The following is a 27374-nucleotide window of genomic DNA, read 5'->3' as shown; positions in this document are numbered from 1 at the left end:
CAGAGGTTCCGGCAGTCTCATCAACGCTAATAAAGAACTGGTTCTGAGGAGAACAAACATAACACTGTCAAAACACCGTCATACCATCAAGATACTTCTGTACATCAGTCCCAGTGAACGAGACGTGTCTTCTGTACGTCAGTCTACGTGAAAGTGTGTGTGTGTGCGCGTGCGTGTGTGTTTGTGTGACTTCCTGTGTCCCGGCCGACCAGCGCCCCACTGAGCGAAGCACCTGGGGATGTGAGTGTGTGTGTGTGTACGTATTACCTCTATATAAATGTAGTGCTGGCTGTTCTTGATGGTGTCTACATATGCCTTTTGTATAGAACATTCGAATGTCCCAGCTGACCACTGACCCACGGAGCGAAGCACCTGACAATGGAGAACAAGAAAAAAAAGAGAGACGATTAAATTTTAAAAAAGAGAGGGAAAGGGAAAAAGCAAGACAAGTCCGTGTCTGCTTTGACTAAATTCTTTGCAAATGTCTATGATTTTAATTAATTTGTCTAATTATTTTTATCAAATGAGACTCAAAAATAGGAATATAACTGCAAATGTAAGTAACTCTAACTAAAAAAAAAAAAAGGAAAGAAAATCCTCGTTCTTATTGGCTGAAAGTTAATTTCTCAGTCCCCCCGTTCTAGATATTAGTCAGGTCATCTGAGGAAATCAGTGTTAGTGTAATAGTGTAATTAGTGTTTAATTACTGAGGATATTAAAATATTTTTGGGCACGTATTCAGTCTCGTGTGTGTGTGTGTGTGTGTGTGTGTGTGTCTGTGTCTGTGTGTGTATACCTGCACAGATGCTTTGGCCATTTCAGGCTCAGTGAAAGGAAGCATATCGGCAGTAGTGTGACTCTTAGGCAGCAGGTACGGGTAAATAGTTGCGTTACACTTCATCATAGATTTCTGAAAAACAGACACACACTCAGCATTCCGTCATTTAAACCCTAGTGCATATGTAATACTAGGCTTCATTAATCCATGCATCAATTAAAAAAGTTACACATAGGCCCAAAAACTGTCATAAAAATATTATATTAATATTTGTCGTGTCACAGCAAACCAGTGACTACCTTTCCCATCCGGCACTGCGGTCTACAAACATGGCAAAAACAAACCTGAGAAAATACTACACAATGTTTTGAACCCTTGTCAACAAAATAAAAGCCTATTAACACAGAATGCATTATTTTATGCTTAAATGTCACGGGGATTAAATATTGCCTTAGTTTAAAATACATTTATGAAAGCAAATGAACGTGAAATATTAAAACACCAATAAAAATACACACCTTTTGCAAATTTTATGCTCTTTGCATTAACAGAGAAAATGATTTTAAAAAAGGAAAAAGACAAAAATGTCCATAAGGACGCACAAGGATTAAGCTTGACCTCTGACCTTAGTGAAGTTCCAGCGCTGGATAAAGTGGCGTGCCAGGTCCCTGGCTGCCTTCCCATAGACCACTGCTCCAACGTCGCGCCACGGGATGCGAGGCACGTGCGTTTGGTCCACATTATCTGAGTGAGAAAATACATTACTACTGCAACTACAATGAGTATACCCCTGCATGCATGCTAGCACAACTCAAATAGTGCTTGGTGGTACCTTCATAAGGATTGTTCAGCTTTTCCCAGTCCTTTGTGAAAAAGAAGTTGTTATAATCCTTTTCTTCATCCGCTCTGCCAGCGACAGGTACATCCTTCCCTTTAGTCTGGGAGGGAGAGAGAGAGAGAGAGAGAGAGAGAGATACACAATACAACACAGAGCCATATACTACAATCCATGATATATAAGTAATATATCAGGTTATAAGTAATTGTATAAGTAATTCCTTGTCATAACCACCTCTGGATCTGAACGTGCACCCTGAATATCTGTGCACGATTCCACGACATCAGTCAACCTGTAATTGTTGTCGTCCCATCTCCCAAAAGCAAGGTCCAGCCCGCCCACGAAGGCTACCGATTGGTCGATGGCCACCATCTTTTCATGGTGGGACCACAGGAAGACACCGGGGGCCACGTTGTCGGGATGACGCATCACCTAGGCAACAGCAAGATAAACAATCATAAATTACCATTAACAGGACACTACAAACAAATAAACGAACAAGAGTGGTTCATTTGTAAAAAAAAAAGTCTTAGTATAGACTAGTGTGTTTTGTGTATGTTTCACACCTTGATATTTGGGTGCAGGTCCATCAGGGTCCTCTTACTGTAGCTGCTGTTAATGCCCCTGGCAAATGTAATCTCTTTGTACAACAGTACAGACACCTTCACACCTGCCTCCTGAAAACACACACACACACACACACACACACACACACACATACACACACACACACACACACACACACACACACGAGAGAAGAAATCAAAAGGAAACTCTCCATTCACCATCTCATTATTTATTTACTCATGTTCTTATCTGTGTGCTGAAAAGCACAAATCTGATGCTTACGGCTTTGCGATTGAGGATGTGGTCCAGACGCCAGTACGTATTCTTTGCTGGACACTTGAGGAAAATTTCGGAATTTAACCTGAGAGAAAACGGGGAGAGGACGAACACAAAGCAGCAATTAATCCCCAGCCTGCAAAGCTCACAACGCAGAGTCAGATCTCACTGCTCAGAAATTTAAACCAATTAAAAACTGGACAGGACCAAAAAAAAAAAAAAAAAACCCAAAAGCTGTGAAGATAAGATGAGGAGTCTAGGATAAATCATTATAACTGGAACGATCTAGAATCATAAATTTAAAACAAGGCGCACACAAAATACACAGGAGGCCCAAGCTATCAGCAGCATGTCTACAATGGAAATCTACTTTCCAACAGTAATAATAAGCCACTTGCCAGGTGATTTATTGTCACGATACCTGTTGGAGACAAGCGCAGACGGACAGGGTAGCGTGCGTAGAAACAACGGAAGAGTAAACACAGGAAGCAGACGGAAATCAGGCGAACAATCCAAACAAGGCAGGACAGGAAATCGTAATCGAATAACAGGCAGATAAGTCCGAAAAACCAGGAAAATCCAGACAGTAACTAAAGGCTTGGTCAAACAAATGAGTTATTAGAACTGAGCATTTACTTCGCCAGGCGCGGAGGTTAATGAGGCCCTTTTATAACCTATGATGCCGCACAGGTGTTGGTACTCAATATTCCGGCGAACTTGAGCGCGGGCATGGCCGGAAAGTGTAGTCCTTGTCCGCCATGTTTGCAGGTGGCACCGCAAGATGAGTACTGCGGCCACGTGTTCGCCGTGGTGTAACAGAGCCCCCCCCCCCCCCCAAAGGGCTCCCTCCGGGAGCCGAATCCCTCCGAGGCCTCCCTCTCCTCCAGGTTCCCAGCCTCTCTGGATGAGCCGCATGGAAGTCTCTGCGCAGATTTGCGTCCAGGATGTCCTGGGCTGGGATCCATCTGGGCCTTACCCCTCCCAGTCTACCAGATATTCGAGGTGATTCGAGGCCAAGGGGCCCGTTATCACTGGTTTGAGAAGCAAGACATGGAATGGCGGGGCAATGCGACTGTGCTTCGGTATGTCCAGGCGGTATGTCACCTCTTTAATTTGCTTCAGGACTCGGAAGGGGCCAATATACTTACGCTGGAGCTTCTTGCCCAGGAGGGGTGACTTTAAATCTCTAGTGGAAAGCCACACTCTATCCCCTGATTGATAATTGGGGTGATCCCTCCGGCACCGGTCTGCCTTTTGTTTGGCGGTGCGGGAGGCCTGCACTAGCCGTTGGTGGGTGCGTTCTTAGACCTGTTCACTCTGGCGGAACCACTCATCTACCGCCAGTGAGTCAGTCGGGGAGGCGTTCCAGGGGAATAATGGTGACTGGTAGCCCAAGACACACTGAAATGGGGTTAACTGGGTGGCAGAATGCCATAGAGAATTCTGTGCATATTCTTCCCACTGCATGAAGTGGCTCCAGTCCCCTGGATTGGTGGCGCAGAAGGTTCGGTGGAACCGTATGACCTCCTGGTTAGCCCGTTCTGCCTGGCCGTTAGCCTGGGGTTGGTACCCAGACGTGAGGTTAACGGTGACCCCCAGCTTCTCCATAAAACTGGCCCAGATGCAAGACGTGAATTGTGGACCCGTCACTCACGATCTCCTCTGGGATGCCGAAGTATCGAAACACATGTTGGAAGAGGAGTTTGGCTGTGGTAAAGGCAGAGGGGATGGCCGGGAGTGGAATGAGGCGCAGGGACTTTGAGAACCAATCGACGATCACCAGTATCACGGTATTACTTTGCGACTCCCGCAAGTCCGTTATGAAGTCCAGGGCCAGGTGGGACCACGGGCGGTCAGGCGTGGGTAGCGGTACCAATTACCCGGCAGGTAGAGCGTGCGGCACCTTGGACTGAGCACACGTAGAGCATGAGGATACAATGTGCTGTACCTCCCTAGGCATATGGGGCCACCAATACTTCTCCGCCAACAGATGGCAAGTGCGACGGGCTCCCGGATGACCCGTCGCTAGTGTCGTGTGGGCCCATGTGATGAGTTCCTGACGGTACCGCTTCAGAACGAACTGCTTCTCAGGAGGACAGGCTGCCAGGATACGTGAATTGGGTATGCGGGCTAAGGCTCGATCTAGGGTCCACTCCAGGGCCCCAACGATACAGGAAGGGGGCCGATATGACAGTAAACTGGAACCTGGAGAATACAGGGACCAGCAAGCCTGGCGGGGCGTGACACGTTTGGCGGTTCTCAGATACTCAAAATTTTTGTGGTCTGTGTACATAACAAAAGGGTGTGCGGCTCCCTCCAGCCACTGTCTCCACTCCTCTAGGGCCAACTTAACCACCAGAAGTTCTCGGTTCCCCACGTCATAGTTGTGTTCAGCGGATGACAACTTCAGAGAAAAAAAATGCTATAGGATGCAACTTTGGTTTGTCTCCGAATCTCTGAGACAGGATGGCCCCCACTCCCGCCTCAGATGCATCAACCTCTACGACGAACGGTCTGGAGGGATCCAGGTGTCCGAGGATGGGGGCTGTGGTAAAGGCCCACTTAAGCTTCTCCAGAGCCTCCTGGGTGCTTGGGGTCCAAAGGAGTCGCCGGGGCTTTCCTCTCAGTAGGGATGTCAGGGTTGTGCCACCTTACTAAAGTCCCGGATAAATCATCGATAAAAGTTTGCAAAGCCAAGAAAACGTTGCAACTCCCTCTAAGTTCAAGGAGTGGGCCATTCCATGACCGCTTGAAATTTGCGCTGGTCCATGGCGACTCCCTTCAGGCTAATGATGTAACCGAGAAATGAGATCGTGTGTTGGTGGAACTCACACTTCTCGGCTTTCACGTAGAGTTGGTATCGCAATAGTCAACGCAAGACCTGCCGGACATGCTCGATGTGCTCCTCTAGGGACGTCGAATATACCAGAAAGTCGTCAATATACGCGATGACGAACCTCCCCAGCATGTCGCTCAGGACGTCACTGATTAAATTCTGGAACACTGAGGGGGCGTTAGCGAGCCCATATGGCATGACCAAGTATTCATAGTGTCCGGAGGTGGTACTGAAAGTTGTTTTCCACTTGTCCCCCTCCCTAATGCAGATCAGGTTGTACGCGCTACGCAGTTCCAGCTCCTTAAAAATGGTCGCAGACCGTAGCTGTTCCAGGGCTGAGGGAACGAGAGGCAGGGGATACCTGTATTTCACTGTCACCTGGTTGAGGCCCCGATAATCGATACATGGACGAAGGCCCCCTCCTTTCTTCTGTATAAAGAAGAAGCCGGCCAACGCAGGAGACGTGGAGGGTCGAATGTACCCCTGCTGGAGAGCTTCCTGGATGTAGTCCTCCATGGCCGGCTGTTCAGCTTGAGAGAGCGGGTACACACGGCCCCGAGGTGGGCTGGCCCCAGGTAGGATGTCGATGGTACAGTCATAGGGTAAGTGAAGTGCTAAACTACTGGCTCTCTCTTTACTGAACACCTCTTGGAGATCACTATATTTGGGAGCGACCTTAACCAGGACATGGGACAGGGGACTCTCCATCGTCATTATGGCCATAGGGACCTTAGCACTTCTCAGACAATTGTGCAAGCAATACGGGGACCAGTGGGTAAGTTGTCGGTCCGTCCAAGAGAGTTGGGGGTTGTGCAGCGCTAGCCAGGGTAGGCCGAGAATGACGGGATGTCTGGTGGAACAGTGAGGTATAAAATGATGGTTTCATGGTGGAGGGAGCTGACTTGGATGTTGATGGGCAACGTACTGTGAGATATCACTCCTCCACCGATGGGGGACCTGTCTATGGATTGCAACTCGCGAGGTTGGAGCAGGGGACGTTCCTCTCGTCTATGAAGTTTTTGGCTTCTCCAGAGTCAACTAGCGCTGAAAGAACAAAAGACCGGCCTGAATGTTCTAGCACAATAGGTAATGCAAATATCTGAACAGAATATGACTGGTTTAGACTCACCCGGTGGCGCTGATGTTGGCTGTCCTTACTCCCTTCGGTCGCTCAAGGCCTCTTGTGGGGGCACTGACGAATGTCATGGGTATCCTCGCCACAACAGAAGCACCGTGATTCGCGCCAGCATCTCTCCCTCTCCTCCTCGCGAGTCGGGCACGCCCCAGCTGCATGGGTTCAGCTGGCAGAACCGGCTCTAGAGGCAGTGGATTGCACAGTGTGTAGAGGTTGGTACGGCGCAGACGGTCCAGCCGTATTGTTAGCTCTATGAGCTCATCGATGGTCATCTGCTCACCCCGACAGGCTAATTCTTGCACCAATTCAGGGTGTAGCCCCTGCCGGAAAGCGGTCTTAAGTGCTGGTTCATTCCAACTGCTCCGTGCAGCAATGATGTGAAATTCTAGGGCGTAATCCACCGCATCACGTGAGCCTTGTTTGATATGCAGGAGCTCCTGGCTGGTCTCCCATCCATCGGGGGAATGATCAAAGGCTCGCTGGAAACGGGAGAGAAGTTCGGTTAGCTAGGGTCTGACACCGCCTCCTCACTCCCACTCCACCGTAGCCCATGCCAGAGCGCGTCCGTGGAGCAACTCCATGAAATGATTGTTTGCGGGCTTCTGGCATGTCCGGGTGACTCTCAAAGAACATGGAGCACTGTAGTAGGAAGCCCTTACATCGCTCTGGCTCCCAGCATCGCTCTGGCTCTCTCTGGTGTGGGCAGCGGTGGGTGATGCGCTGCTGGCGATACCAGAATGTGCGCTGCCGGCACGGCCTGAATGTGCACAGCCGGTGTGGGCTGGGCAAACGCTGGGGCGGTCTGAAGTGGATGCATAGCTGTAGCGGACGGCGTTGCGGTCGGAAAAGCGCCAACATTCAGACGCGAAACTTGCTCTTTTAATTGCGATATCTGGTCCCACTGCACCACTATCGCGCGATCTTGTTCTAAGATCAAGCGTAGCCACTCTGGGGTGTCCGCTGCCTCCACATTTGGCGGAGTAATCTGTCACGATACCTGTTGGAGACAAGCGTGGACAGACAGGGTAGGCGTGCGTAGAAACAACGGAAGAGTAAACACGGGAAGCAGATGGAAGTCAGGCGATCAGGCGAACAATACAAAAAAGGCAGGGCAGGGAATCGTAATCGAATAACAGGCAGATAAGTCCAAAAAAACAGGAAAATCCAGACGGTAACTAAAGGCTTGGTCAAACAACTGAGTTACTAGAACTGAGCGTTTACTTCACGAGGCGCGGAGGTTAAAGAGGCCCTTTTATGACCTATGATGCCGCACAGGTGTTGGTATGGCCGGGAAGTGTAGTCCTTGTCCGCCATGTTTCCAGGCGGCGCTGCAAGATGAGTACAGCGGCCGCGTGTTTGCCATTGCGTACCATTTATACGGACATTTAATTTTCCAGGTGTGATGGAGTAATTAGAATCTGTTCTGCAGCAAATATCATCAGCACTGAACTATGGCAACAATAACAGCACAAAAACTAAACTAGACTCTATTAACAAGCACCACTCTAAAGTGGCACTGTGTGCATTGTGTGCGTACTGACCACCAATCAGTGATGAAGATCTCCTCCTCCGCCTTCTCCAGTGCGTCTGCCAGGTCTGAGAAATATCCTCTCCCATTCACGTACCTGTCAATCAAATCCATCAGTCACTCCCTCCATCTTTAACAATGTCACTGAAAGAAACTAAATCCTTCTACATCTCAACACCAAGAGAGAATGCAGCTACGCTGCAGATGTAATATGTACTGTATATATTTACTATAAAAAGCCAAGGTTTTACTATACTGTAGTTTTTCTCTACATTACATCACTATAAACCAAATCATATATGCACATATACCTGTACGCTGAAGCATGCACTTAATTAGAACTACAATTATAATTCTAAGTATACACGCACATGCTTATACCTGTATGCATGTCTGTCGTAGAGATATGAAGCAATAAATATAGTATGAATTATAATAAAAAGAGCATGCTAAGGAGACATACCATTTGGTGAGGGAGTCAGGTCTGGGAGGGGCGAAGCTATCAAATCGGTGAGTCTTGAGAAAATCGCAATGTTCAGACAGATGATCTATCTCCTCTTTCCACCATTGGGCCTGCCTGTAGCTATTACACTTAATGGTCATCTCCCTTTAACCACACACACACACACACACACACGCGCGCAAATACACACACACACACACACACACACACACGTTAGCTTCCCAAAAACTACTGGAACAATTCTTCATCAATATGATTGCTACATGCTGTAATTTTAATGTTGTATGTGAGATTCTGTAAAAAACAACAAATTAAGGTGGTTGGGAGCGTGTTAAAAACAAAACATCATATACTATTTATATGCTCGTAGCTGTGGAACGTCCATGAAACAAGTTAGTTTTCAACAGACTCACCATTAAAAAAAAATAATCTACCTTTTTTCTGCAAAGTAGACTGCCCAGTCACATTACGCATGTATCTTTTACAGCAAGCTACTATGATAAGAAAACTGCAGAAATCACCCAAAAACAAATGAAAAAAACCTGCAAAACCTCACTCACCATGTGCAGACCATGTATCTAAGGGAGTTATGGTAGACATGGTAAATAGATACTGGTACACACCTAGCTTTTCAACTTCTGCAACACAATTTTGCAAGGAGTGTGTCACATGTTTACAAATGAGCAATGGCAACGTTCCGAACATTCGGCCTGACACCTAGCGCACCCTTTACCTCTGCTCAAGGATATAGCTATTGTTTAGTAATAGTTGGCATGATTTCAAAATTCCCTGAATGTGTCCCTTTCAAGAGACAGTTGGGTTCAAGCACTACCATTAATGCTCATGTACATTATACGAAGGGCAAACAGACAAACAGGAGAGTCTACTGGAAGTTTTGACTGATCTCCCAATTAGTAGAAGGTTAGAAAGAAGTAAGAAAGTGATTCAAGTGTTGGCAGTGATTTCTACTTTTACAGATGAATTTCCACCATACCTCCTGGCGTTCTGGATGCACATGCTGACTTTACAGTTCTCTTCCAAAACTTGCAGCTCAGGGTTGATCCTCTCCTCTTCCACCGAAACTTGCAGTTCAAGGTTGATCCTCTCCTCTTCCACCAAAACTTGCAGTTCAGGGTTGATCCTCTCCTCTTCCACCGAAACTTGCAGTTCAGGGTTGATCCTCTGCTCTTCCACTGAAACTTGCAGTTCACGGGTGATCCTCTCCTCTTCCACCAGAATTTGTAGCTTGGGGTTGATCCTGTCCTCTCCCACCAGATCTTGTGGCTCAGAGCTCTTATCCTCCTCAAGCAGGACTTTTAGCTCAGGGTCGAAAAGCATCACGTACAACACCTCATGATCTCTGCATTCAGAACAAACCAATCATTAATAAGTGGGTAATTAGCTGAATTATAGAAAATGGGGAAACTAATGAAAAGTCTATTAAAGCATTAAAGTTATTGAATGATTTCATCTTCAATGTACAGCCTTTCACACAGTGAGAGACTGCACCATGAGTAAAGATGAAAGCAGCCGAGACTTTTACTGATTGGAGAGAACGAGCTATAGACCTGGACATGTAGAGCAGAAATGAGTCCTTGACCACAAGCCAGCATTTCAACCACAGACATGGGAGATGATGCAATCGGTGACGGCCAAGTGCCTTCAAAATAAATCCCTCCCTGTGAGAGAGATTTGAGAAAGTTAAGAAATCAGCCTGTTGCTTATTTATAAACACCCCCTAAATACACAAACGCACACACACAGATACTCACGGGCCTTTGGGTCCAAGATCTTTGATAAAGGACAGAGGGCTGATGCCAAGGAACTCCATCTGAAAGCATACATAAGCAAGTGTTTACTAAAATACATTTTGCATTGTGTGTTTGCATTTGCAATCAGCCACAAAAAAATGTAAAGAGATATATGCTCTAGTGGCCAAACATGTTATACAAGTGTGTGTGTGTGTGTGTGTGTGTGTGTGTGTGTGTGTGTGTGTGTGTGTGTGTGCGTGTTCACCATGCCATAGTAGCTTTTGTGTAAGATCTTCTTCAGAGTGATTGTTAGGTCTTCTTTCAGGTATTTCTGTAACACACGCACACGCATGCACACACACACACACACACACACACGCGCACACACACACACGCGCGCACACACGCATGCAAACAAAATTGCAAACCAGTGAACACATGTTAATGTTAAATACAGATGCATGTTTAAGGATCTTTAACTATAATCTATAATCATAGACAAATTATTAATATTATAATTTGTATACAATTACTAGTACATTAATACATAATTAGTGTGTGTGTACCAGTTCCTCCATTCTCTTGGTACTGTCAGAGGGCATCTTCTCAGCCATGTGCTCTGACTTCTGCTGCTTTTTGCATGAGCCATTTAGATATTTAAATAGCCTTTTTATAGTCCAGGAGAATTGACCGTGGGTCAGGTGCAGCGTAATCAGATACTGATCCTGCACATATATAAAACACAATGAACATTTGGCTTGTACTTTTTTCTTTTGCAAAATCACATTACAATCACACATTACTAATTACATATTAATAAGAATGGGGTAAAAGTCTAGGCATAGATGTTTATGTCTACTACGTTGCTCAGTCTGCAGAAAAATCCACTGTAGAATTTACTATGTTTTTGGGTAAAATTCAAGATACGCGTTAGATATGTTGCACTGTGTTCCTGAACTCTCCTAATGGCACTGTGTGGTTTATTTCTGCCATAATTAACACCAACAAAGCCCTAATAAGTAGTAGAATTGACTGTTGCATTATGCTTCTCCCCACAGTATTTAGAGGTGCTACACCTCTGTAGTTAAAACAAAATGCTCTCCCACAGCAGCAACAGGATAGATAATGGATCCAGTTCCCAACGTGTGCACTGTTATTCGTTTTAATTCTGGCTCCGTGGTTTAGCACCAGGATTTTCCAAATTTTGCAACACTAATTGAAAAAAAATTGCTGAAGTATTTTACTTATATTTATCTCACAGCGCTGCTGAATTCTTAAATCTCATTTCTCCTAAGCCATTGATTAATTTTCTATAACAGCACGCCCTGCTATGCGATAGCCACCCTACATTGACCCTAGAGATTTTTATACCAGTTAAAAAAGAAAAAAGGTCATTATCATTATACAGTACATACCTCGTCAATATACTCGATGTGCATCACTCTGAAGATCAGCGGAGTGTTAGCAACATGCCAACACTGTTCGTTTTTCTTGGAACTCGCCATGAACAGTTCGAGTAATTTTTTCTAAAGGAGAAAAACAGAAAAAAATCTTATCGTTTAAACACAAACAATGATTTTTCGCTTTTGTATCGTCAGTTTAAAATGCTTGCTTATATACCGTTTGAAAGTCCTAGAATGTTTGCTTCGGTAACCTAGTTAACTACTGTCAAACAACTACTGTGTTGTGTCAGATCCTCCCCATACTATTTTATGAAGCATACTGAAGAGATATTGATATATTTATAGATACAGCATTGTCGTTTTGCTTTTTAATATATTAAAATATTTCTCATATTCCCCCAACATTTTAACAGAAGAAAATTCTCAACATTGTCTATGTTGGTGTCGATTACTTAAAGCGTATGAAATGTTAACACAATTTCTTCAAGTGCTAGCAACCTGTTTGAAATATTGATGTTTGCCGAAAGTTTGCATTGCTTTTGGTCCAACCTAACCTGGACATAAAAAGGACACTTAGGAGTTTCAAAAACTGCAGGAAAAGCTGTTGATGGTGTGAGGGAAATTACTCATTTTTACTTTGTAATAAGTTTGTTCTTGTTCATGTTCATCTGAGGATAACACCTAAGAAGGCCATGTCATGTCACTGAGATCAGTACAGAATGTTTATCTGCTTACAGAGACACAAACAGGTTCTTCTGTTCAAGGTTCATCTGGCCAAGATCCTAAAACAAAGCCTGTTTGAACTGCCTTTGAATGTGTATGTGATTGTGCCCTGCGATGGATTTCCAGGGTGTACCCCGCCTTGTGCCCGATGCTTCCTGGGAAAGGCTCCAGGTTCCCCGTGACCCTGAAAAGGATAAGCGGTATAGAAGATGGATGGATGGATGTAATAAACCTTTTTACCTTCAGAGGACGAGTCTGTGAGTGTTGTCTAATTTCTATGACAATTTGTCGTCCCTGGGTGGGCTGCGCAAGTCTTTTCAGCTTTTCTGGACAACAAGCAAACTGGAGGACGCTCGTAGAAAAGTTTCACCCTGAAGTCTGTGTTGATGCGAAGGCGGTTTGCCCTTTGTTGTGCAGCCTTACCACTGACTGGTGGAATCATCAAGAATTTAGAATTAGAATTTTTTATGAAGTCATTGTGTATTGCTGTCTCTATGGAAGGGAGTCCATGGTTTAGAATTAGAATTTTATGAAGTCATTGTGTATTGCTGTCTGTATGGGAGGGAGTCAATGATTTAGAATTAGAATTTTATGGTTATTGTGCATTGCTATCTGCATGGGAGGGAGTCAATGATATAAGAAATGTGCGTATTACATTGAGAGAAGTATTACATGGAGCGATTTCTTAAAAGAAGTTCGAGGAACTTCGCCTCTGCAACGGCAGAGAGATTGGTGTTTCTTAGATCACAGCTTCAAAACTAAGACATATACCGACGGGTATGTGTGTATATATGTGTGTGTGTATATATATATATATATATTATATATATATATACACATACTTATACACATATATATATATATATATATATATAGAGAGAGAGAGAGAGAGAGAGAGAGAATAGCGGTAAAAATAAACGGAAAGAGTCTGTTTCGAGGAATAAATAAGTAGAGAGAGTACTTATTAAGAAGCACAAGAGGCGCAGTATTTTTACCGTGGATTATCATCAAGTGGCATGCCCCATTGACTCATTCCATCATATCAGTGGTACATGATACATTTACAAATTTAACGCACAAATAAATTTTTACTGAGATAAAAAAAATAATAATAATAATCAAAAAATAAAAATTATTTTTTTTAAAAAAAAAGGAAGGGAAGAGAAAACCGTAAGTCCTACCAAATTGCTGCATGTGGACTCGCCCTCACGGATAAACTTTTTAACATTCGTAAGGTTTGTTCTATTGAACTTATAACTTATATGATTAATTGAATGTCTGATTGGCTGATTGGAAGGCATTTGCTGAATGGCAGAGCGAGGCACATAAAAGAGAGAAAAGATGTCAGGCCGGGCCCTCATTTGTTTCTCAGTGTGCTAAATTGCAGAAAGCCGATCCTGACCTGGACTCCGCCCTACCGCGACGCCCACCGCCAGTAAGCCATACCATGGCTTGGTTTGTTAACTTTTGATAATTGCACACCCATGAAGTAGGCTAGGCTAACGTCAGTTCCAGTTTTTGACCATTAACGTTACATTCACTTGCATATCCTCCCGCCGAGTTCGTTGTGAACCCTCACGTCGTGACAGACTATTATAAATGCGAGTGAAAGTGAGGAAACACTACATTCAGGTTCCTTTACACTACATTCAGGCTAAGGACAACTCAGTGATTTACAAATATAAGGCTCAGCATAACACTGAGACGTGCTAGCTTGACAACGAGAGATATGGAACTAATGTCCGAGGTGCGGCCATATTGTAGTTATCCATTCAGAACTAGTTATGGCAGTTTGTCTTTACAATTAAGAAAAGAAAACTCCAGTACCCTTTACATAGCTAACGTTTCAGGTTACCACTATATATTGTTGTACACTTTGTACACTTATTACATAGCAAGCTAAACAGCATGAAGACATTAACATAATAAATGACACCAGTTACACAAACAGAATATTCAGTTTACCAAATTAAAATGATCATCTAAGTCAGTCATTGCTCTTCTGGGAAAATAATAGTACCTGATCACAATGCAGGCAGCACAGCAGCAAAACAGTGAGCGGGAGAGGCAGGCTGAATGCAGTGATCATGCAGATGACCAGGTAAGAAATTGTGTTGTGGACCATGATGCATCAGTTACACAAACAGAATATTCAGTATATCAAATTGAAATGATCATCTAAGTCAGTCTTTCCTCTTATGGGAAAATAATGGTACCTGGTCACAGAGAAATTGTGATGTGGACAATGATGCAGTTTAGTGGAGCACATAGCTACCTAGCTTAATAGGTACTACAAGCATACTACAGAATGCAGTACTTTAGTTCCTTGGATACTGCTGTGATGCAGTGCAATGAGTGTTTCAGCCAGGATGGGCTTCAAAGGCTGCAAAAATTAGAAAACGTACTCATCTCTGGAAAGATTGATGCAGTCCTAGATGAATAGCCAGAGTTGAATGCCACAGCTTTAGAAGTGCAGCTGAAAATGTTCCATGCCAACTACAAATATTCAACCTCTTCAGAGGTAGCAGAAATTTTACGGGAAATGATGCCTGAGGTGGGCGCACGGTGGTTTAGTGGTTAGCACTTTGCCTCACATCTCCAGGGTTGGGGTTTCAATTCCCACCGTGGCCCTGTGTGTGCGGAGTTTGCATGTTCTCCCCGTGCTGCGGGGGTTTCCTCCGGGTTCTCCGGTTTCCTCCCCCAGTCCAAAGACATGCATGGTAGGCTGATTGGCATGTCCAAAGTGTCCGTTAGTGTATGAATGTGTGTGTGAATGTGTATGTGATTGTGCCCTGCGATGGATTGGCACCCCGTCCAGGGTGTACCCCGCCTCGTGCCTGATGCTCCCTGGGATAGGCTCCAGGTTTCCCTGTGACCCTGAAAAGGATAAAGTGGTATTGTAGATAGATGGATGAATGGATGATGCCTGAGGTGCAACATCTTTTCAGGAAAGTTGAGGTCCTTTTGAGACTGATAATGGTTGTTCCTGCCTCCTCAGCGGAGGCAGAGAGAAGTTTCAGTGCCTTGAGACATCTGAAGACATGGCTGAGAACTACGATGCAGACTCGGCTAAACAATATTGCCATTTGCCATGTGCATCAATAGAAATTGCATGCATTGGACAGGACACAAATCTGTCAGAGCCTACTTGAGTTCAATGATGAGCACCTCCAGGTTTTTGGGTCATTTATTTATATGATACCGTTCCATCTCCACCCCTTGCTGCATTGTCTGCAGCTGCAGTGCCTTTACACATACTCACCCCATTTTTACACCCAGAGAGCCATCTAACATTACAACATTCTACATACAACAGCCATCTAACATTACATCTAACATTACACTGCTGACACTGATGCCAACACTCATTCAACACTCACATAATTTAATTTACAACAAGATTATTCATAACTTTGCTTTTACCTTTGTTGTCTGCCAAGGTTTTTACTTAGATTTTTTTGTACAAGTCATTCATTCACAATACACTTTTCAGTGTAAATGCATAGACTTACTTTAAGATAAATAAAAATATATAAATAATAAATATAAATTTGGACATCTATTGGAAGACTATTGCAAGTGTATTTTTTTCTTTGATAAAGGAATAGTCTGTCATATGTTCAAGTACAGCATTAGTTGTTGTAGTCACATCGTTTACATATACATATTTTGGATATGCAATTTATACCCATTAGAAGTTATTCTATTTGCTACTACTGGAAAATGCATAATTCTATTTGGCAGGTGCGATTTCTTGCATTTTAGCACCATCTAGTGGGTCTTGTTGAAATAGAAAAATATTTTAGTAAATTAAACATTTATGTTGATAGCGTTTTCACTACTTTGTAAGAGGTGAATCGGAAATAGCCTGCGTGCATGTGTCTGTAAAGATTCTACAACTTTGTATCACATTCTTAGAAAATTTCCTAAAATGTGTTCTCCTTTGAACGCCTTTGCTTGGAAGCATCCGTGGGGAAATTGTATTTACAACATATATAGTGTTGAATTTATTTTCATAGTTAGCCATCCTTTCTGAGTTTGTTTAAAAGTCGTGATTGCGTGTTTTAATGCTAGTGTGTGTGGTTTGCCTGCACACATCTCCCTCCACTGGCTTCCTGTATCCGCCCGTATCAAATTCAAGGCCTTGATGCTCACGTACAAGACTTTGTCTGGAACAGCACCACCCTACCTCAACACTCTCTTTGAGGTTTATGATCCCTCACGCGATCTGCGTTCGGTTATTGACCTACGCTTAGTAGTACCTACTCAGCGTGGCTCGAGGTCCCTTTCCAGAACCTTCACACTAATTGTCCCTCAGTGGTGGAATGAACTTCCGACCTCAATCCGGACCACAGAATCTGTCACTATCTTCAAAAAACAGCTAAAGACCCACCTCTTCCGTGAACACCTAACTAACCCCTAATGCGCAAACCCGACACTACCCTTTCAAAAAATAAAAAAATAAAAAATAAAAAATTACTCTCTCTTACACCTCTACTCTGTGCACTCTGCTTTTCTAGAACTTAATTAATAGATCTTATATAGTAGCACTACTTCTATTATTCTCTGCTTGTATTTTCGCATTTGTATAAAATGAATAAATGTAAATGTAAGTTACGTGAACATATATGGTCTTCTCTCTGACTAACGATAGAAAGCTAGTTAGCTACAACAACACACTAGTTGGTTTATTAACTAGTTACCTAGACTACGCAGTGTTGGATGGTAGCTCGCTAGCTAGCTAATTAATTATGTTTCACGGTTACACCGCTTAAGAGGAACCTCGCCTAGGGCGCCAAAATGGCCGTTTCTGACCCATCTCAACAGCGGGAAAAATGGTCTCAAAATGTAAAACGCTAGATAATCACTAGTTACAATGGCTGTACATGCAAACATATACACTGTTGGCCATAGTTATTATTAAAGCAATAAGGTATGAGAAGCCGTTTGAATATAGTCACAGCTAAAAGGTGCTATAACACAGAGAAAACCCTCGATTTTCTTACAACTTTTCAACAGGTAACAACATACTCACCCTCAAATGTTTTCCTCTCCTCTTCTGTGACTTCTACCCCAAATTGAATGAGCTTCTTTATTAAATGAGCTGTGGACATCTTCCCCAACTCCATCCTGAAGGCTCTTCCCAAAGCGGTCAGTACCGGACTCCAGTCAGTCTGACACCAGTACTTCTTAAAGCAGGGGAACACCGAGTTAGCACAAAACAACAGAACATACTATCAGTGTACAAATAAGGATATATAACAGTCTCACGCATTTACCTGAGAAATGTGTGCTCGGTCTTGGAGATGTGCGAAGTTCTGCCAGAACCGCCGTGTATTCACTCGCTTCAGAACCGAACCACACATATAAACACAGGGTGTAGAGGGGAAGATGAGGATGGATTAGACACAGGCATTAGGAAGCATGACCCCGAGGTGTCAGCTGATGATTCAGTAGGTCAGTCTGTATGGGGGTCAGTAAATTCAGGTGGATCTGATGCCGAAAGTGAGAACGAAAGCATTCCTGAATCTAGACGTTCCCAACGTCGGAACAGAGGTACCTTATCTGTTAGGTATAGGACTGACTATGTCTTGAAGTAATTCTATGCAAACCTGAAAGTTTTCGAAGTTTCTTTTAATGTGAATGTATCTCAAGCGTTTCCAGTTGAATGACTTTAAACCTTGTAATTGTTGTACTGATGATTTCCACTGTGAAGAATGTTTTCCTACCATTCTGTTCTTTATTTTTCAGGGACTGAGCCGCTGAACGAAGGTCCAGTGGTATGGCAGGGTTCTGCGGCGGGGGATGTAGGGGAGCCTACAAAGTCTAGTCAGTAAAGACTTTTATTTTGATATTGCGTTGACGTGAGCGCCGCCATTTTGTGCGAGGAGTGACATGGTGAGAGAGAGAGAATTGGACCACCGGCGAGAGATAAGCTGAAGAGTTAATTTCAGGAATAATTACAACGGTAAAAAGTAAAAGATTCCATTGCCTATTGTGTGAGGAGAGTTGGCTGACTTATCGGATAGGGTCGTCTATTGTCCGTCTTCTCAATTGGATCTCCGTTAGCTGGGATTGCGGCCTCGCTGGATCAAGCTACAGTCTTGAGCGTGAGCACAATCGCTAAGGGTCATTGAGTGAAGAGACATAACCCTGCCATCCGCTTGACATCATTCAACGCCTCATCCAAGATATAAAAGTGGTAATGTACATTATGCTTCTCATTTTCAACTGAACACTGGTAAGCAAGTCATCATGTTTTCTTCCTAAGGGATAAAGACCAAACGGTTGACTTGGAAAAACTTTTATTCATGGAACCATGACCGGTGACTTTTTCTCAAAAGGATTCATATACTCTTCCTATGTGTTGAACATTCTGACTCGTGATTGGACTGAATAGCATCCTGTTGGATTTGGAAGTGACCTTTTGTTTCTATATTGAGCTGAACTGACTCTCGTGAATTACTTCAGCGTGGTCAAAGAGGAATCCTGAACAGGTGTTGTTTTGTTTGTTTACAGGTAAATTTAAATAGTCAAAGTTTATTTAAATTATTTTTTGTTTCTTCAATTTTATTTTGAGTAAAATAAGTAGTACTATAAGTAGTTATAACTCACCCATAGTGAATAAACACCTTTGTTAGTTAAGCTGAAAACTGTCAATGCTAATTCTGTCACTTACTAAGTAGTGAGGGCGTCTCTCTATCCTGTTAGATCCGGGGAGGGTGGGTGCTTGTAGTTAACTATACTTGCGTTGTTATCTATACACACACACTTCAGGTGGCTGCCATGCTACAGAACAAATCCTGAAGCCCACCTCACCTCATCTTGAGCATCACTACGTTGCAACACGATAGGTACCAACATAGAACCACAAGTTGTACAGAGACTAAAACCATTGGGGGGAGGGGACTAGGATCCTGTTGCTCACTCAGGCTTCCTTAGTTAAGTGTTGAATAATTCCCCTACAAGACGGTTGTACATTGCCTTCTGCCACATATTGGCGTCATGAACAGGATGTTAGTGTGTGTTTAGCAGGAAGTAAGCAGGGGTGTTTAGGAGGAAGTTAGCAGGTGTTTAGCAGGAAGTAAGCAGGGGTGTTTAGGAGGAAGTTTGCAGGTTAACGGATTTCCAGATTTCGTGTTTTGCTGTCTTTATCCACTAGCTCTAGGTGGAGAGAAGGACTCGCTCGTTCCTCCTCCTCGTTTCCCAGTTCTCCATCCACAGTGATGAGGAGCTTGCAGCCTTTAGGGGGGAGCTCCTGCTTGTACGCTGCAGCTAACTGGTTCAGCACCTGACGCTCCACCTTGTGTTTGATGGAGTGAGCGTCGTAGTGGAGGTTGTATCCTCAAGTCAGCAGCTCCAGCACGGGTTGCTCCCACAGCAGGGTGAATTCGTGCCTCTGCTTGGCCTTTTTAGCCCAGTAATTGAGCCCCTTGTTGATGAGCTGAATGAGCTCTGTGTGGCAGAAAGGCAGACGGTAAACGATTTCATTAACCCGTCCCAGAAACTCGTTGCGTCTGAACTGGGCTTTCAGTATGGGCCGAATCACTTCCTCTTTAAATTTCTTAGAGATGGTGATCTCACTCTGCTGAACCTCATCCAGACTGTCTGTCAGACGGCGGCGACTCGGCTCCTGAGCTTCCTGTCTGAGCTGCAGTGCATGCTGGGCGATTTCATCATTCGCCACATTGGAGGTCATGATGAAGATGGCGTCCTTGCATTCAATGGTTTTCCCTTTCCCATCCATCAGACGTCCCTCATTGAAGAGCTGCAGCATGATGGTGAGGACATCGGGGTGCGCTTTATACACCTTATCGAAGAGCACCACAGCATTCGGACACTGCTTCAGCTGTTTAGTGAGCTGACCTCCTTCCTTATGACCTACATACCCCGGCGGAGAACCAATAAATTTAGCCACCTCGTGTTTCTCCTGGAACTCAGACATGTCCATTCTGATGAAACCCTTTTTGATGTCTTTGTGCATGTAACGAGCCACTTGCTTAGCCAACTCTGTTTTACCAATTCCTGAAGAGCCGAAGAAGAGGAAGACCAGCGGATGTTCATCATACCAGCCATTCTCCTTCCTCCTGATTGCTGAGGCGACAGTAGTGATGGCCCCCTCCTGGCCGATGATGTGCTCCTTTAGTCTGCGCTCCAGAGGAAACCTCCTTCTCTCTTCCACCTCCCTCTGCTTCTGTTCTTCCATAAACTTTCCCTCACACTCCAGCGTAATGCAGCGATGTGCAACCACGGAAACTTGCCCGAGTGCTGAAACGATTACTGAACTCATCCTCCTTAATCACCAACACCTCCAGTGAGTGTATGCCTTTATCCCGTGCAGTTCCATAAACATTGCTGAAGTCGTCTCCGAGCTTCAGATCAGTGCCGGACTCCAACAGAACCCTCACCACATTGTGCTGTCTGTTCATGGAGGCGACCATGAGCGCGGTCCAGCTGAGAAGGTGATGAGTGTTTGGATCAACTCCATCTGCCAGCCACCTTTTCACCTCCTCAGCATTGTTAGATCTGGCTGCATCCAAAAGAGCTTGACCGGTGTTGCTGTGGTTGTCTCTGTTGAAGCAGAAGGCCAGGGCAGCAGTGGACAGAATTCCTGCCAAAGCTGCTCCTCTCCACCCCCCGGGCCTGGTGTTCTGCCCCCCCGGTGTTCTGCCCCCAGCGCTCCTCCCGGTGTGTCCTGCAGTGACCAGCACTGCCCACGAGCTCCTCCAACTCACCAGGCTCGTGCGCCACCTGCTGGCCAGCTGGCGGTATTGCACGTGAAGGTTTCCACTGCTGCTACATGCTTCCTCGCGCTCCCTCATTTGCGTACACTTTCTGGACGCACGAGATGAGAAAATCCCCAGATTGCTCCTTACAGCCGTTTCAAGCTCATGCACGTTGTGGTAGCGCGCAGAGCACTCACTGGGTTCGGTGTGGAACGTGTGACAGGGTGACGAGCTGCACGACCTGCGCATGAGCAGACGCTTCGGCATGGCGGACCACATCTCGTGCGTTACTCAGGATACCGAGCTACAGCCGTGTATTTACCGGGAGATCAGTGAAGCTAGAGAGCGCAGAAAGTCTCCGGTAATCAGTGAGGAATGAATGATGGACATGGTGACAGTTCAGACCCAGGGAATACAGGTGGACAGAGAGAAAACCCAGGCATTGGAAACATGGCCTGTACCCAAGAACGTCAAGGAAGTGAGACAAGTCCTTGGATTCATGAGTTATTATAGAAGGTTTGTTTCCAGCTTTGCTCAGCTGGCCTGGCTGCTTCATGCCCTGGTTGGTAAAGGAGGAAAGGGGAAAATGGTTGAGCCTTTTAACTGGACCACTGAGTGCCAGACTGCATTCAACAAACTCAAGCAGTGCTTAAAATGTCCACCAGTACTCGCATACCCAGATTTTAGATAGCCCTTCATACTCACAACAGATGGGAGTTTGCATGGTCTTGGAGCCGTATTGAGCCAACGCGAAGCCAGTGTCATCAAAGAACTATGTAAAGTATATAGAAACGGAAAGAGTTGCACAAGTCCGTATCACGCACAGGGTAATTCCCAGTGTGAAAGTTTCAATAGAACCATGCATAACATGCCAAAAATCCTACCCCGAGAAAAGTACAAGAACTGGAAGCAGGATCTACCCTAGTTAGTTATGGCCTACAATAGCCGGAGCCATGCTTCAACCGGCTATTCACCATTCTACTTGATGTTCGGGAGAGATGCTTGAATGCCAATGGATATCCTTGGTGGGAGTGACTTGGATGACAGTGGAGTTGAAATCTGGACGATTAGGTGAAAAACCATTACAACAGGTTGAAGACAGCCGTTGAAGTGGCCAACAATGCAGCACAAGAGGCTTCAAAGTGAAGGAAAAGAGCCTATGATCACAGATCATATGGAGTCCTCATAAGACCTGGTGACTGTGTTCTGCTACGCAACCATTCACATAGGGGAAGGAATAAGATACAAGACCATTGGGAATCCCTACCTTACATTGTGGTTAAACAGAATCACGCAGATACTCCAATTTACACAATTCGTCCCGAGAAAGGGGGCCCGTGTAAAGTTGTACACAGGGATCAAATCAGGCACTGCACTTTTCAGTCATCACCACCACCTTACACATTTAGACGTAAATCCAGGGAACATACAGAACAGGAACCCACTGACTCGGAAGACTCTGATTTTCTTGCCACCCCTTTTGTTAGACTTGCACCCACCACACATATAAACACCAGGTGTAGAGGGGAAGATGAGGATGAATTAGACACAGGCATTAGGAAGCATGACCACGAGGTGTCGGCTGATGATTCAGTAGGTCAGTCTGTATGGTGGTCAATAAATTCAGGTGGATCTGATGCCGAAAGTGAGAATGAAAGCATTCCTGAATCTAGACGTTCCCAACGTCGGAACAGAGGTACCTTATCTGTTAGGTATAGGACTGACTATGTCTTGAAGCAATTCTATGCAAACCTGAATGTTTTGGAAGATTCTTTTAATGTGAATGTATCTCAAACGTTTCCAGTTGAATGACTTTAAACCTCTGTAATTGTTGTACTGATGATTTCCACTGTGAAGAATGTTTTCCTACCATTCTCTGTTCTTTATTTTTCAGGGACTGAGCCGCTGAACGGAAGTCCAGTGGTATGGCAGGGTTTTGGGGGGTGGTGTAGGGGAGCCTACAAAGTCTATTCAGTAAAGATTTTTATTTTGATATTGCGTTGATGTGAGCACCACCATTTTGTGCGAGGAGTGACATGGTGAGAGAGAGAGAATTAGAGCAGCGGCGAGAGTTGAGCTGAAGAGTTAATTTGGGCTATATTACAGTGGTAAAAAGTAAGAGATTCCATTGCGTATTGTGTGAGGAGAGTTGGCTGACTTATCGGATAGGGTCGTCTATTGTCTGTCTTCTCAATTGGATCTCCGTTAGCTGGGATTGCCGCCTCGCTGGATCAAGCTACAGTCCTGAGCGTGAGCACAATCGCTAAGGGTCATTGAGTGAAGAGACATAACCCTGCCATCTGCTGGTCATCATTCAACGCCTCATCCAAGATATAAGAGTGGTGATGTACATTATGCTTCTCATTTTCAACTGAACACTGGTAAGCAAGTCATCATGTTTTCTTCCTAAGGGATAAAGACAAAACGGTTGACTTGGAAAAACTTTTATTCATGGAACCATGACCAGCGACTTTTTCTAAAAGGATTCATATACTCTTCCTATGTGTTGATGAACATTCTGACTCGTGATTGGACTGAATAGCATCCTGTTGGATTCGGAAGTGACCTTTTGTTTCTATTTTGAGCTGAACTGACTCTCATGAATTACGTCAGCGTGGTCAAAGGAATCCTGACCAATTGTTGTTTTGTTTGTTTACAGGTAAATTTAAATAGTCAAAGTTTATTTTAATTATTTTTGTTTCTTTAATTTTGTTTTGTTACAGATTCACTCTTGTAAAGAAAGAAAAAGTAGTTATAACTCACCCATATTGAATAAACACCTTTGTTAGTTAAGCTGAAAACTGTCAATGCTAATTCTGTCACTTACTAAGGAGTGGGGACGTCTCTCTATCCTGTTAGATCCGGGGAGGGTGGGTGCTTGTCGCTAACTATACTTGCATTGTTATCTATACACACACACTTCAGTTGGCTGCCGTGCTACAGAACAAATCCTGAAGCCCACCTCATCTTCAGCATCACTACGTTGCAACACGATAGGTACCAACATAGAACCACAAGTTGTACAGAGACTAAAACCATTGGGTGGGGGGGACTACGATCTTGTTGCTCACTCAGTCTTCCTTAGTTAAGTGTTGAATAATTCCCCTACAAGGCGATTGTACATTGCCTTCCGCCACATCTGTCCATCATATGTTTCTCTCAACTTCCCGATCTCACAAACCGCCATCTTTTATTGATCCCGCAAAATGGTCTGAACTTGCACCTGCTCATGTAGACACAGCGGCTTCGTGCGGAGTAATTAATAATAATGCTAACGCTACGAGGTGGGTTTTAATTCAGACTTCTTTATTAAATAATTTTTCACCAATCATAATCAAGAGTAGCAACTGTTCAGTCTGTGAACATACTGTACGCTGGTGCTCTCCTTCACAAACTCTAATTCACTTCATTTAAACTCATGGTTGCCAGATATCACAAGAAAAGTCAACTCCAGTTTCCATGTTTTGATTGAATCCCTGCCAAAACACAATATTATCAGCAGACATGGACACTGTACTGGGGAAACGATCTAAAAGGAACAACTGATAAACAAACAAACAAGCAGAAAACTAATAAAATGTAAAGACCGAAAATGTGCTTAGTTAAAAATAAATCATTTAATATAAAAAATAGACATTATAATAACTTCATAAAATATAAATAAAATGAGAATTGAAGCAGACTTCAAGCACTGAAAATTGATGTTTATTGTATTTGTTTATAAAGTTGAACAGGTTAACGGTTGTTCAATATGATATACTGAACATTGTACATAATGTGTATGTAAGGAATACATTGTATTAACTATGGGAGGCAGAGTAAACAAAGGCAGACAGTACAGAGGGGAAAGAAAAGGGAGTGTGAGATAGCCGTTTAACATTATCATCATATGTCATATGACCTCACTATATTTTGGCTCCTGAAAATTTGATTTGGCGCCTAAATATTTTGGGTTTAGGAGCCAATGGCTCCTAGATATTTTTTTTTGCCTGGAGTCCTGGCATGTATGGTCTCTGTATCTTGTCTTTTTTACTTACGAAAAACATTGTTTAAAATATACGTGTTCTTTGAACAGGGGCTGTGGATACCTTATTTAACCAAGACAGTGTGACAGTAGTATTTGATATATAAATATCATTGTTCTATGGCCATCATTCCCTGGAACCTTCTTGCAAGTTTTGTTGGGTCAGCTCTGGATCCATATGACCGGGAACCATCCCAGATTTCCAGTATCTATAGAATATTTCACTCCTCCCAACCCACTGGGATGAGGAAAATCAGCAGGATAACCTGACACAATGTCATGAGGAACCAACCCCTTTTTGAGTTGACTGTTGACCCAAAGATGACCACCACACCATCATGCCACTGGGAGGGGAAATGTTAACTTTGTTGAATGTACAAGGTCATGCCTAGGTAGTGGCAGAATGGACTTCCTGAGTATAACGAGAATGCTCAGCAACTTCTCTTTCATGGAACATTGTAAGGTTAATAGATATAGCTAGGTCAATAAAAGTGTGATATGACTGAATCCAGATGATGCACACAAACTGTGGAACACCTGAGAGCATACAAAGAAAGTGCACTAAGAGCTCTTGTGTTCAGGAGTTTCTCTTGGACTGGTGGGGCCCAGTCCTCCACGTGCTTTTCATTTTGTACAACAGATTTATTCATTGACGAAACTACCAATGAGATCTGTCCACTAGTGAGTGCATCAGAAATCAAATTATTTTGGGGCTACAAGCAGGGATCTGTGGTCTGATTGCTGAAATTTCATATGAAATTTTCTTAATTTCAACAGAGGAAGGCTGTCGATTTATCGATTGAGCCTCTGTCCAAGAGGGAACTAGCTTCTTGGAACATAGGGGCAAACTTGATTGCGACAGACAGTCGAACTGAGGTTTCTATCAATGCTTCATCTGCACGTAATGGTCTGATATAGTCACGGCCCAATAAGCAATGTTTTCATTTGTAAAGCATCCCGCTGGTAGCCCCCATCCTTCATGGTGGACTTCATGGGACTCTACTGATTGTGAGGGTGCTCTTGCTGTGTAGCTTCAGGTTGGCTATGCAGAGACGTGTGGGAAGATGGGGCACTGGCCAGCAGTGAGGTGAGAAAAACAGAAGGGAATGATGCACATATGACAACAGTAATTATATCAAATACTATGGTCTCCACTTCTTTTCAAATCTCATTGTTTTTCATGGAGTCCGTTATGTCATGCATTCTAACAAGTTTCTCAGCATATCTGGAGGAAAAGCTGCCATTTTTGTCTCATTCATATCCACATTGTTCACCAACTTTACACTTTATTCATACTAAATAAACTACACATAATGAGCAAATGAGTAAACTACACAGTTGGCATAAACATGAGGGTTGCACAATATATTATATAACAAAATGTTTATTCTGACCATCTTGATTTCAGTCACTTTCAGAAATCGTCATTGAGTTCATACATACTGTATATAAAATTCTGTTCCATGTTCACTGTTCAGTAAGACACACTCTTTTTTTTTTTTTTTTTTTTTTTTTTTTTTTTTTAAATAATCCCACATTCCCTTCCTAAGAAGGTGATCTATTACCATGGCCCGGGTTACCACTTGTGAGAGAATGAACACTAAAAACAATCTACTGTCAAGACAAAGAATTCCTTTAATAGGCTCTAATAAACCTTCAAAATATTCCAGAAAATCTGTTTCCTTTGTAAAGAACCTAAGGTTAGAAACTATGCTTGACCATCAGGAAACCATGCCGTTTCTGCATGCAACCATTAAATAGGTATGATTTTTATTTATTATTAAGAAAACCATCAAAATCACAGGCCCTAAAAGGATGAGTTTTTGTAACCCATCCTCATGCATCAATGCAGGAGTTTATTGTCTTTCCTGCAAGAGATGCAAGCAGAATCGGGGGGAAATGTAATCTCCGAGACTTTGACCATGGTGGTTGGTGTTGGGATGGTTTGAGTATTTCAGCTCCTGGGATTTTCACACACAACAGTTACTAGTGTGTGAAAAACAAAAGAATGTTAATAAGAGGTCAAAGGAGAGTGACCAGATGGGTTTAAGCTGACAGAAAGGCTACATGAACTCAAATACACACTCTTTACAAGAGTTGTGAGCAGAAAAGCATCTCTGAACGCACCACATGAAACAAAACACCTTTTGGAGGGTAATTTATGAAAATTGCTCGTTTGTTGATGCTGGCCCAGCATTGTTATTCAAAACTGATGTTGGGCTAACATCAGTTTGATACCTGGGATTTGTGTACATTTCCAATAAGAATTACTATTCAACAGTAGTTAATATGAGCTCCCCTGTTCTATCTACAGGTAGCTGGTCTT

General features: G+C 43.7%; 2 protein-coding genes and 1 pseudogene across 5 annotated transcripts in view; 1 reads left to right on the top strand and 2 right to left on the bottom strand.

Annotated features, from left to right (window-relative positions):
• LOC108279749 (phospholipase D1) overlaps window positions 1-17702 on the bottom strand; it is a 24016-nt gene extending 6314 nt beyond the window's left edge. For 2 of the 4 annotated variants that reach the window (XR_008398286.1, XM_047152028.2), the window contains exons 1-17: window positions 12539-12728; window positions 11588-11698; window positions 10739-10897; window positions 10438-10503; window positions 10194-10252; window positions 9990-10100; window positions 9416-9781; window positions 8422-8565; window positions 7972-8055; window positions 2466-2544; window positions 2183-2293; window positions 1851-2048; window positions 1611-1716; window positions 1404-1522; window positions 797-910; window positions 268-372; window positions 1-43 (exon numbers count right to left, since the gene is read on the bottom strand). The exon at window positions 1-43 is cut by the window's left edge and continues 73 nt beyond it. Coding sequence is in view for 1 of the 4 variants with exons in the window: in XM_047152028.2 (XP_047007984.1) it covers window positions 1-43; window positions 268-372; window positions 797-910; window positions 1404-1522; window positions 1611-1716; window positions 1851-2048; window positions 2183-2293; window positions 2466-2544; window positions 7972-8055; window positions 8422-8565; window positions 9416-9781; window positions 9990-10100; window positions 10194-10252; window positions 10438-10503; window positions 10739-10897; window positions 11588-11677 (1954 nt within the window). In the remaining 3 variants the exon portion in view is untranslated. Of the gene's footprint in view, window positions 44-267; window positions 373-796; window positions 911-1403; window positions 1523-1610; window positions 1717-1850; window positions 2049-2182; window positions 2294-2465; window positions 2545-7971; window positions 8056-8421; window positions 8566-9415; window positions 9782-9989; window positions 10101-10193; window positions 10253-10437; window positions 10504-10738; window positions 10898-11587; window positions 11699-12538; window positions 12729-17333; window positions 17488-17577 lie in introns of those variants that run through there. The other 2 variants (XR_006981357.2, XR_008398287.1) reach the window with 2 other exon arrangements.
• A 71-nt stretch (window positions 17703-17773) lies between these two features.
• The window catches only part of gtf3c2 (general transcription factor IIIC, polypeptide 2, beta), a 42402-nt gene continuing 32801 nt past the window's right edge, over window positions 17774-27374 (top strand). The window contains exons 1-2 of the mRNA XM_017494234.3: window positions 17774-17854; window positions 18050-18500. The gene's annotated coding sequence lies outside the window, so the exon portion shown is untranslated. The remainder of the gene's footprint in view (window positions 17855-18049; window positions 18501-27374) is intronic.
• Window positions 19416-21303, bottom strand: LOC108275207 (caseinolytic peptidase B protein homolog; annotated as a pseudogene).

Source organism: Ictalurus punctatus, chromosome 2 (genome assembly GCF_001660625.3).
Source record: "Ictalurus punctatus breed USDA103 chromosome 2, Coco_2.0, whole genome shotgun sequence".
NCBI lineage: Eukaryota > Metazoa > Chordata > Actinopteri > Siluriformes > Ictaluridae > Ictalurus > Ictalurus punctatus.
Note: the sequence above shows the minus strand (reverse complement) of the source record. Positions and strands in the feature narration are given on the sequence as shown.